The 12,843-nt window shown below is 39.3% G+C and overlaps 1 protein-coding gene across 1 annotated transcript in view; it reads right to left on the bottom strand.

Annotated features, from left to right (window-relative positions):
• Nucleotides 1-12,843, bottom strand: part of CHM (CHM Rab escort protein) — a 283,722-nt gene that overhangs the window by 242,753 nt on the left and 28,126 nt on the right. The window contains exon 2 of the mRNA XM_081115452.1: nt 4,334-4,400. Coding sequence (XP_080971578.1) covers nt 4,334-4,400 — 67 coding nt within the window. The remainder of the gene's footprint in view (nt 1-4,333; nt 4,401-12,843) is intronic.

Raw genomic sequence — 12,843 nt, 5'->3', positions numbered from 1 at the left:
TTGGCAAGATCAAGAGAGTTCTGGAGATCTGTTGCACAACAATATGAACATACTTAACACTACTGAGCTGTACACTTAAAAATGGTTAAAATGGCAAATTTTATGTTATGTTTCTTACCACGATTTAAATATTTTTTTAAAAAAAATAGGAAGGTATGTCTATGAAAGAGATATATGGTGCTATTGTACAATGTATATTAGAAATGAAAGGCACTTGGGGAAGACAATCTGACTATGAAGAGCCTTAAATGCTAAAATGAATAAAAATGAGAAGATATTTAAACCTGGCCCACAGCAGAAATACACCCTATAAATCAATACCTAGATGGATCTAAACTCTCAAAAGCCACCAAGCCTAAGGATCTAAAGTGGAGGAAAAAGTTTTCTCATTTTGAAATACTACTTTTATTAAGCTATAAGTTCTTAAGGCAACCATATTATAAAGCCTTTCCAAATGACAATCTGTTTAACAAAATAAGATATAGCCTCTTAAATTGCTATGCAAGATTTTATTTCTGAATATCACTAAACCCTATGCAATTTCTAAAATATTCATCATTCTGGGAAGCCATCAGGTTTTGGAATAAAAAACATAAAAAAAATTTGAATTTAGCTCAGGGATAACCCAGATGGCGGCATAGGTAAACACCTGAACTTGCTGCCGCGCACAACCACATTAAAACTACAACTAAAAGACAAAACGAATATCATCCAGGACCACAGGAAGGCTGGCTGAGTGGAAATTCTACAACTAGAAGGAAAGAGAAAAGCGCATTGACTCCGGTAGGAGATGTAGAGGTGTGGAAGTGTGGAGGTACAGAGGCGCGCGTGAAAGGGACTGGCAGCTGGGTATGCTGTTGTCTTTTCCAATCAGGTGGGAGAAAAAAGCTCCCCACTGCTTTGAACTACAGTTCCAGGTGAGAATTTGGGGACCCAGACTCATACAGAGAGAAACTGGACTATCTGGAATTGGGCCAGAACGTGAGGGCGGCTTTCCCACAGAGGTGCTTGCAGTGTTCGTTGTTCCTGCATGGGGCCATGTGACACAGACCCCAGGGCCACTCCAAGGCACAGCAGACTGGCAGCCATTGTGGTTTGCTCTGCCCTGGTACTTCCCTGAGACCCCGCCCCAGCCAATTTACAACCCCACCCAAGCTGTGTGTAGAGGCTTTTGCATAAGAATGGCCTGGCCTTTCTCTGCCTAAAAGCCTGTCAAAATGTAGTTGAGTCAGAGAACCCCAGAGCTTCCAAAGGAAGTCCTAAGGCTCACCAGCAGCATGCATTACTTCACAGCTGCACTTCATCTGGGCATCTCCAAACCCCAAACAAAGAGGAGGAATCTGCAGATCTCCCTGTAGCTCCTGCTGGGTGGCCTCAGGCAGTGGCTGACTTTGAACCTCCTTGGAGATCTAAGAGCCAGTCTACCCAGTGGTCAGAGTGAAACCATCCTAATTATGACTCTTCCCATCCATAAGAGACACATTTAGGGGGCAGACTCAGTGAGCGCCAAAGCCCCACTGAAGCAAGTCCTGCCCCATAAGGGTGTCTCCGGCACAGCAGCTCTTCCATTGTAGACACAGCTGGTCCTCACATCCAATTGGCCTAGAGCTCATTTCCTCCCAGTGATATCAACAGCAATCAAGGCTTAAATACAATAAGACTGTACACACAGCCCCCAAAGGGGTGCACCAAGAGTGCCCACCTCAGGTAATTAGGGAGGCTGAGCCACTAAGCCCTATAGGACACCTAGCACACAAAGCCACTCTATCAACACAGGGAAACAGCCAAAATTTGGAGACAAAGAAACAGGTCACAAATGACAGAAATGGAGGAAAGCAAACTACTGGATATAGAGTTCAAAACCACAGTTATAAGGTTACTCAAGAATCTTCTAGAAACCTCTGAGAAATATAGTGAGACCCTCAAGGATATGAAAAAGGACCAACTAGAAATTAAGTATACACTGTCAGAAATAAAGAATAATATACAGAGATCCAACAGCAGACTAGAGGATCCCAAGAATCAAGTCAAAGATTTGAAATACGAAGAAGGAAAAAACACCCAACCAGAAAAGCAAAAGGAAAAAAAGAATACAAAAATATGAAGATAGTGCAAGGAACCTCTGGGAAAACTTCAAGCATACCAACATACGAATTATAGGGGAGCCACAAGAAGAGAGAGAGCAAGATATTGAAAACCTATTTGAAGAAATAATGACAGAAAACTTCCCCTACCTGGTCAAAGAAATAGACTTACAAGTCCAGGAAGCGCAGAGAACCCCAAACAAAAGGAATCCAAAGAGGACCACACCAAGACACATCATAATTCAAATGCCAAGAGCAAAAGACAAAGAGAGAATCTTAAAAGCAGCAAGAGAAAAACAGTTAGTTACCTACAAGGGACTACCCATACGACTGTCAGCTGATTTCTCAACAGAAACTATGCAGGCCAGAAGGGAGTGGCAAGAAATATTCAAAGTGATGAATAGAAAGAACCTACTACCAAGATTACTCTACCCAGCAAAGCTATCATTTAGAATTGAAGATCAGATAAAGAGCTTCACAGACAAGAAAAACCTAAAGGAGTTCATCACCACCAAACCAGTATTATATGAAATGCTGAAGGGCATTCTTTAAGAAGAGGAAGAAGAAGAAAAAGGTAAAGATAAAAATTATGAACAACAAAGTGACAACAAATGCATATCTATCAACAAGTGAATCTAAAACTCAAGTGAATAAAACACCTGATGACAGAATAAACTGGTGAATAGAATAAAATCAGGGGCATAGAAAGGGAGTGGACTGACAATTCTCAGGGGGAAGAGGGTGTGGTGTGCAGAAAGAGACTGGACAAAAATCGTACATCTATGGATGAGGACAGTGGGGGGGGGGCGGGTAAGGGCAGGGGGTGGGGTGGGAACCGGGTGGAGGGAACCTATGGGGGGAAAAGAACAACAACTGTAATAACCTGAACAATATAGATTTATTTTAAAAAGTAATTAATTAATTAATTAAATTTGAATGTAAAGTAAGATAAGCACTAGCTAGATAGTTAGAGAAATTACTTAACCTCTTACTCTCTATGCTTCACACTTCCCCACTTGTTAAACTGAGATAACACCACCAACCTCACTTGGCTGTGATGGGAATTAATTACATAGCATATGTGAAGATTCTGATATGGTGAGTAGTATAGAGTATGAGCACAGTAAATGACAGTTTAGGAAAATTTAAGATTTTTATTTTCAATTTTAGGTTAATTAACATTAACAGAAAAAAAAATGAATTTAGATTTTTATTAAGCCCTGTAAAGCACATTGGCTCAGTACCTGGGCTTTAATGGTGGCAGATTTCAAAAAAGACTAAGTTGAAACATTAACACAAGCAGTTACACATACAATAGTGAAAAGAGAATTCCAAGGGCAAGACTTGTTTGAAAATTGAACGTAATTTCATTTAGAAATTTCATCCAACAACTGAAGAGTTAATAGGCTTTCAAAATAAATTTATAAAGGGTTAAATGTAAATGAAATAATACCCTTTGTTAAATTCCTACATATTTACAATGGGGTAATATATGAGAAAGCACTATAAATTATAAGAAATCTAGCTATCCTTAGTATTCTGGCATTATGAAAAACATTATAGTTAATATTAACAGAAATCATAAAGTTATCTTCTATTTCTTTTTCATTCCCATTTAATGAACAATCAAAATGTCAAAATATAATGTTCAAAAGCACTAAATGGGCAGGTGGACTGTTACGGATTTGTTTTAGGAGGAAGCAGGAAAGAAGAAGAGATTTAAACTATGCTTTATCTTAAACTTAAATTTGTCATAACTTCCTTTTTATAATGACATTTAAGGGAAAAAGGAAAAAACTGTAGATATTTTTATTAGTTTAGATTTTCTAATACTTTAAATTTTTATTAAAACCACATACTCTAAATCTATTAGCTGTGTTTTTCAACCATCAAATGTACAGGTCGTATATGCCCACACACATGTACAAGAAAAAGGGTACATGTGAGGTATCCAAGACTCTTGGAGAATTATTCATCACTTAAAAACCAAAATCACTCAACTGAAAAATAAAATCATGGTACATTTGGTTTATTCTTAAAGGAAATACACTATTTCACAGAGTATAATAGTAAAACTTGTTCATTATATATTTCACATACTTTTTGTGGAAATTAATTCTAATCATATTTCTAACTTGAAAAGTTTATATATGATGTATATGTATATATGTACACACATGTATATTTAATTTTTAAATTTTGTATAGAGATATTTAGGAAGTATTAAATACTATCATTGATAAACTTACGAATCAACATGCAGAACCCTCTGGCCACTTCTTGAACAGGCAGCCGCAATGATGGATTCAGGCAAACCTATAAAAACACACACTTACATCATTTAGAATGTAGAAATATATATATATATATATAGTGCAAAATATTTGATTCATGCCATAGCTGTATAAAAGTTTAACAAAATAAGCTCAGCTTTGTATTCTAAACTATAACATGTATATTATTATACCATTAGATGTTTCTTAAACAGACTACTAATGCCGAAAATTTTATTATGTGGAAGAGATATTTTTAAAAACCAAGTACTTAAATTATTTTTATCAGCAAATTACCATAAATGAGCAACTATCATAAACTGTTCATTCATTTTGAACTTTATTATTTAGGAACTATGTTCACACTCTAGTTCATTTGATTATCCCAAATGGACTGAGAGCGAAGTATCTGCATACTGGAGTGCAAATATGTTAACTTGTTGCCCAATGCTTTAAGAAAATAAAAATGTCCTAGAGTTGAAATTTGAACCAAAATCTAACTCCAAAGCCACAGTGCGTGTGATAGGGAATGACATACATTCGTCTAAGCAAAACGTTATCTAGTTTAAAAAGAGACCATTTACAAGATATAGTATTTTAGTTTTCAGTTAATACAACAATTAAAAAAGAACATTACCGTTTTGGAATCATATTAAGCCACACCATAAAATTGGTTATCATAAAAGGAAATATATATTACTATTCTCCATACAAACAAAAATAAAAAAATTACCAAAGATAATCCTATCTAATAAAGGGGGAATATGCAAATTGACTGTCACGCTGTCACAAAACTGGTGGTGCCCACAGCAGAGGCGGGGTTTCCATAATACAAGATGGTTGCACCCACAGCATAGGTGGGGTTTCCATAACACAAGATGGCTGCACACACAGCAAAGTACGAGTTCCCGTAACGAGCCTTAAGGAGCAATCAGCAGGGACCTGACTGAGGCTGTGTGGCGCTGGGCTGGGGAAGGGAACCTGAGGCTGTGCCCCCCCCCCGCCCTGTGGGGCTTGACAGGGGACCTCAGGCCGTGCCCCGCGCCCCAGCGCCAGGCTGGGGGACCTCAGGCCATGCCCCTCTCTCCCTGGCGCTGGGCCAGGGGACCTCAGGCCACGCCCCCCCACCCAACAGGGCTTGACGGGGCACCTGAGGCCACACCCCCCACACCCTCCACCCCAGCACCAGGCCAGGGGACCTGAGGCCGTGCCCCCTGCCCAGTGGGACTTGACAGGGGACCTCAGGCAGTGCCCCCCACCTGGCAGGGCTTGACAGGGGACATGAGGCTGCGCCCCCCTCCCAGTGCCAGGCCGGGGGACCTAAGGCTGCACCCTCTGCCCGGTGGGACTTGATGGGGGATCTCAGGCTATGTCCCTCACCGGGCGGAGCTTGACAGGGGACCTCAAGGTGTGCCCCCCGCCCAGCAGGGCTTGATGGTGGACTTCAACGTGCATCCCGGCCCTGGTGTTGGGCCGGGGGACCTCAGGCCATACCCCCGACCTGGGTGCCGAGGGACCTGAGGCTGCACACCACCCCGCCCAGAGGGGCTTGACGGGGGACCTGAGGCTGCGCCCCCTGCCCGGTGTCGGGCCAGGGGACCTGAGGCTGTGCCCCCTGCCCAGCAGGGCTTGACGGGGGATCTCAGACTGCAACCCCTGCCTGGTGGGGATTGACGGGGGACCTCAGGCCGCAACCCCCGCCAAGTGGGACTTGACGGGAGATCTCAGGACGCGTCCCCCACCCAGCGGGGCTTGACAGCAGACCTCAGGTTGTGCCCCCTGCCGTGGCACTGGGTTAGGTGACCTCAGGTCGCACCCCTCACCCCGGCGCTGGGCCGGGGTACATGAGAGTGCACTGGCGAGCCTGAAGTGGGGTACACTCTGTACCCCCGCCGGTGTGCACTGGGGGAGTTGAGGCTGTGCCCCCTGCCTGGTGGGACTTGACAGAGGACCTGAGGCTGCACCCCTCAACCTGCAGGGCTTGATGGAGGCCCTGATGCTGTGCCCCCTCACCTGGCGGGGCTTGACAGGGGATCTGAGGCTGCGCCCTCTGGCTGACAGGGCTTGACAAGGGTGGGGCCAGCCGGGTCTGGATCTCGCCCAATGGGAGTGGGGCCAGCTGGGTCTAGGTCTTGCACGATTTTGAGGCACCACAGGTGGGCAAATACTTGACTCTGGGTCCCACAGCGAGCCCCAGACTCTGACAAGAGGAAGATTTTCATATACATTTTACTAATTTTCTTTCATCTCTGGTACTTCTATTACAGAGAAAGGACAAATAGCAATATTAAAATATATCCTCTGATTAATCCCCTTTTAATGTGCACGAATTTTGTGCACTGGGCCACTAGTGATTTTATAATCAAAAAAATCAGATGTTCAGCTGCAATGACTGGTTAATACCCTATGTTAGAAGTTCAAGACTCTTCCATAACTTTTTATCATAAGATCTACCATTTCAACAGGGGATATTAAATCATTTCTGTCAGAACAACAAAGCATATTCTGAAAGTTTAGTGCAATTCTATAGTGCTACTACTGACTGTCACAACAGTGAGAACACCCTGACTGTCAGCATCCTTTCGGCAAGTATTTAAACTACACTATGCATCAAGAATTTCAAGAAACTGGAATAGTTATCTTCTTTATGTAAAAGCAATATGCATATGTAAACAATTGACATAGTCAATCTCTAGATAAAAACCACATTAAAGACAAGCTCCAGCGGCATTCACCAAAAAACTAGTTTTTCAGTGGTGAACACTTTGGGCTATATGAGACTTTGTTCAAAAAAGAAGTTCTGATCAAATGCATTGTATACAGCCATTAAACATCAACTATTAGAAATAAGTCATCATAAATTTTCAACTTCGGATGTAATTCAAAGAAAAAAAAGAGGGAGAATTTGTGGTACACAAGGAAGTGGAAGAAAGAAAGGAGAGTTTTAAATAGTTAAGCATAAAGCATACTTCTTCAAACAGTTAAAATTGTATGGTTCTAATGTTTTTTATCTTGACTATCTCAACTTTTTACACCTAAAGAAATAACTATTTTTATTAATGAAATACAGTCATTATAGTAGTTTAAAAGATGCTATGCAGCTTAGTAAAAATGACACCAGCAAAGAAATATTCAGGAAGCAGAATTAGTATGTTAAAGTATGTAATAATGACAGCATTAATAATATATTACTAAATATTCATTAGCATAGGGCTTTTATTGTTCACAATGTATTTTTGCACATCATCTCATTTATTCCTCATTATAATCCTGGGAGGCAAGCAGTATTATCCATGTGAGAATTGGGATGAGAAAGGTTAAATAACTTGCCAAAGATCAAGTAATTCATTATCTCGAATTCAAATTGCCATGGTAAATTCACTCTCTCCAACTCAGATATGAGTTTAAGGATGAGGATGTAAGTGCAGGACAGCAAGGCAATGAAATGGGAATGGTCTCAGTCAGACACCCCTGGACTTGAATCTTAGCTTTGCTGCTTACCTAGCTGTGTGATTTCAGACAAGTCACTTGACTTCTCTGAGCCTTTGTTTCTTCATCAGTAGGAATACTACCATTTATCTCATAGAATGACTCAGTCATTAGCAGAGGGTACTTGCTCTATAAACACTGTCTACTTTTATTATTCTTCAGAAAGATAGTTTAAAAATACTACATTTACTACTCCAAACATACACCTATTTTTACCAGATGCCCACTCCAATGAAAAATAATAATAAAATGACACTCCTCTATTTGGCTCAAATTAGCTGTTACTTTGTATAGGCAAATACACATGTGGCTAGCATGTGGTTATTTCCACAGCTGTGATCAACACTGTCAGAAGTCATGTCTCTGCTAACAAAGCAAAGCCAAGATCGGATTTCAATATGAACATGATGTGAGTCCAAATTACATAAGACCAAAATTACTATCATTTGTGTTTTCCCTTAATACTTCGATCCAGGCATCCCACAAGTTTGTGAGATTGACAGGCTGTTCCTATGTTAAATGGACCTATCAACTTCATGCTTAGAATGAATAAAATAAGTCTAATAATACAGTTAGTAATATCTTCATAGCCAGGATTTTAACTTTCTTCCCATCCATATAATAAATCCCAAGTTCTTGAACAGAGGAGGAACATGGTAGTTTCTCAGTAAATACTTTTTTGAAGGAAAGAAAAGAAGAAAATGGGAAAAGGGGAGAGGGAGAGAGGGATGGAGTAGATTGTGATAGGTAGTGTGTGTGTGCCGGGGGGGGGGGGGGGAGGGCGCTAAGATTAAGGCAATTCCTCGCCTAAACGAGCTCAGAGCATAAAGAATACAAATTTAAATGGATTAAAAGTAATTAAAACTGTTATGTGAACACATTGGAAAGAAACATTCCGTCTGTACAAGGAGTCATGGAAAGCTCCAAAGAGCAGGAGACACTACCGGAGTGTTTCAAGATCTGTAACAGTTCAACTGAAGAGTATAAAAGAAGGAAAAATGTGAAGGGAAAAAGGAAAGTGGAAGGGAATAGTTCTGGTAAAGGGTGAAGGAAGACAGAACTAAAAGGTGATGTTCAAAAAGAGTGGTTGGAGCCCAACTGTGGAGTCTGACTTTGACCCTGTAAGCAACAATGAGTCTTGAAAGGATTTTAACCAGAACAGCATGGTCAAATTGGTATTTCAGCAAAACAATTCTATTCACAGGATGAAGGATGAACTTGTATTAAATTTGAACTTGAAGTATCAGGGTATTTTTAAATTTTTGTTTATGAATAAAGTTAACTTTAAAATTTGTGCTCTTATGTAGAAGTTAGGAAAATAAGTGAAATAACTGTTTTGTTTAAATTGGCATTGATAAGACAATATAATAGCATTTAAACTGATTGCAAATTAGTTTTTCATAATTTAATATCATTTGACTGATTTCAATAAAACTATTTTTTAACACTTGACACCATAATAAGTGAACAACTTCCAAATCATTACGTAAATTCACACACAATTCTTGTGAGGGCATGTATATGAAATATATATAGGCTTATAATGAATTATACAACCTCTCCCACTAGGAAAAGCCATATATGAGTTAGAAGCAGATAACCTAGATCAGGGTCAAATTACACAGTATTATAATGAAAGCACACTGTAAAATACGTGAGTAAAGATAAACAAGTACAATGTTTCAGCTGAAATATGGAGCGAATAATCTCATAAGGGTATAGGGAGGAATCGGTACAAAATGACATAAAACACCTTACACAGTGCCTCCTAGCATGTCACTGACATTCAATAAATATTGGTTCGCTTCCTACTCCAATAAGATTAGTGATTTGAAGGAAAAAAAACTATCATTTGTTTACTATTTACTTAAGTTATCTTTAAAAATCTAACAACGTAAAAGTTTTGTTTTAAAAGAAGTCCAATAACCTTCTTATATGTATACTAGAGGCCTTTTCTATATGTACACTATAGAAGTTCATCAAAAACTTAATATCATTTACATACTTCACATTATTAAATGATTATTAAATTCATAAGTGAAGCTGTATCAAATAAGAATGCCAAAGGACTATAGAAAAAATGTAGAATTCTAATGCATGACCAGTAACTTTTACTGGCAAGTCATTTTTATCAAATACAGTTTTAAATTAGCATTTCATAACAGTTTGTACTGGTGGAAATTGAGGTGTTATATCCTGCCCTTCTCACATGAGATTCTGCTATAAACTTGGCAGCTAAAAAAAATATATTAGAAGCTTACAGAATGTTATATGATCATATAACAAACAAACACATATAGTCCCAACTTTCTGCAATTTTCCAAAATCTGTCTAAATAAAATAGAGATGTAAAATGAGGAACAAAAATGTATAAAATTAACATTTTCAAGAATGTTATCTAAAACATTTTATAAGAATGAAAACATTCATTTTTTTTCAAAATCCCATTTTAATCTTAAATTTTAATGTTAAACCTCATTATATATAACTATACCTTTCAGGACAGTTCTCCATGGTATATTCTTAAAACTCTATAAGTATCTGGAATTGATTTTTCCAACACTATACTTACATAAGATAAACATAAAATAAAGTATTTACACCACTCCCAGCATATCGAACAATAAATAATAGATTCCCCTGACAGGACTTTGATGACCTGGCAAAGCCCGAGTGCTTTCAGCCCAAATCATATGAAACCATAAATCATTCTTTATTTTATAGAACATTTCAAAATGGATTCCTGCTTTCTACCTTGAAAGTCATTTCATGTGTTATTTATAACTAGTGAAGACCAGAATGGAAAGAAAATTACAGAGAACCAGAAAATTTACTGTGACTGGTTTATTTTATAAAGAATAACTTATTTCTTTTGGAAAAAAAATAGAATTACTGAAAAGGAAAAACTTCTGAGTACAACAAGCTCTTAGAGAGCCACACCCTTTACTACTTAACCTATGTACAGACCTTCAGCACTATTCTAAACGATGAAAAATATTAGGTGAAGAACTGACTAGAATGAGCAATGCAAAGGTAAAACTGCACATTTAGCTCATGTCACAGCTATTAAAAAAAATCAAATCAGAAAATTAGGCAGAAACTTAATTTCAACCCAGATTCAAGTATTTTATTTATTCCTATTAAACTCTAAATTAAAAGTTTAAATCTCTTTTTTAAGTATGTTTTAATTGATTTTAAAGAGAGAGAGGAAGGGAGAGGAATAGAGAGAAAGAAAAATCGATGAGAGAGACACATCCATCGGCTGCCTCACCAGCCAGGCAAATGTTTAGATCAGGGGTCCTCAAACTACAGCCCGCGGGCCACATGCAAATACAAATATTGTATTTGTTCCCGTTTTGTTTTTTTACTTCAAAATAAGATATGTGCAGTGTGCATAGGAATTTGTTCATAGTTTTTTTTTAAAACTATAGTCCGGCCCTCCAACAGTCTGAGGGACAGTGAACTGGCCCCCTGTTTAAAAAGTTGAGGACCCCTGGTTTAGATCTTATATATACTTTTTAGTGATTACCTTAAAAAGAAAAAAAAGACTGCCAGTGGAGCAGTCTAGGGTTACCAAGACATACAGATAAAAATATTGCTTTTAAATTCACAATTATTTTAATTCACTTTAACCAACAAAAATACCAAACATATTAATAAATGTAGTACTTTAATATCTATGGATTTCTTCCTCATAGAAAATAGTTATTAATATCTATATAACTTTTAGAACATTAGAAAAATATACTACCATTAAAATATTCACTTGAAAAATTCATGTTAATTTTTTAAAAATTATATAGTGAGGTTGAGACGGCCCCGGTGAGCTTGAAACGGCCCCTGTGAGGTTGAGGCAGCCCCTGTGAGGCTCAGACGGCCCCTGTGAGGCTGGGATGGCCCCTGGGAGGCTGGGACGGCCCCTGGGAGGCTGAGATGGCCCCTTTGAGACTGAGATGGCCCCTGGGAAGCTGAGAAAAATACCACATGAACTCACTCATTTATGGATAATAAGGACCATTATAGACTGATGAACAAAAATGGATACAGAGGCAGGGCAGCATTGAGCAGACTGTCAAACTACAGTGGGAACGGTGGGGAGGGGAGGGTGGGTAGGAGATCAACCGAAGGACTTATGCATGCATATGAGAATAACTAATGGACACAAGACACTGGGGGGTGGGGGAAGCCAGGGGAATGTCAAGGGGGGGGGGGGGGAAGGAGACATGTGTAATAAGAAATTTAAAAAAATAAAATAAAAAATAAAAAGCCAAGCCACAAATATATATATATATATATATATATATATATATATATATATATATATATATAGTGTTAGCTTTTAGGAGTGTCTAATAACAAGAACACTGTTTTAATATTCAGGGTACTAAACTAAGTGTCAGGAAAACTAGATTCTTGTTTATACTAGAGGCCTGGTGCACGAAAAAGCGTGCACTCAGCGGGGGGTGGGGGGACGGGGTCCCTCAGCCCGGCCTGTCCTGTGCCCTCTCACAGTCCAGGACCCCTCGAGGGATGTCCATCTGCCAGCTTAGGCCCGCTCCAGGCAGCGACCTGCAGTAAGAAGGGATATCCTTGTGGGGTCCAAGCACAAATTCTTCCACTCTGAGACACAGTAAATTAACAGCAGTATAAATGGCAACTAGACTATATTAGTATGCAAAAGAAATCCATTTACTAACCCCAAGGGTCTGCCAAACAGCAGGGGACTACCGGATCTCTCTTTGATATTGCAGGTGCCTGCAAGCGCCATTTTTTTTTTTACATTTTCCCTCCACCTTAACGGCGTAGGTGGGAGCAGGGTCCAGGCAATTTAGCAGGCCTGCAAAGGACACTGGAGCATGGTCCCCAGGCCGTTGGCCCACACCAACTCTAGCCATCACCCAAAAGTAGCTCTAATGCAAAGTATCCAAGGCCTCTCCCCCATGGCTCTTGCCATCTCCAGCCATAATGTCAAGCCAAACCCAACACAGACCTCTGGG

Source organism: Myotis nattereri, assembly GCF_964212035.1.
Source record: "Myotis nattereri genome assembly, chromosome: X".
Lineage (NCBI taxonomy): Eukaryota > Metazoa > Chordata > Mammalia > Chiroptera > Vespertilionidae > Myotis > Myotis nattereri.
The sequence above is the reverse complement of the archived record's forward strand: the minus strand, read 5'-3'. Positions and strand labels throughout refer to the sequence as shown.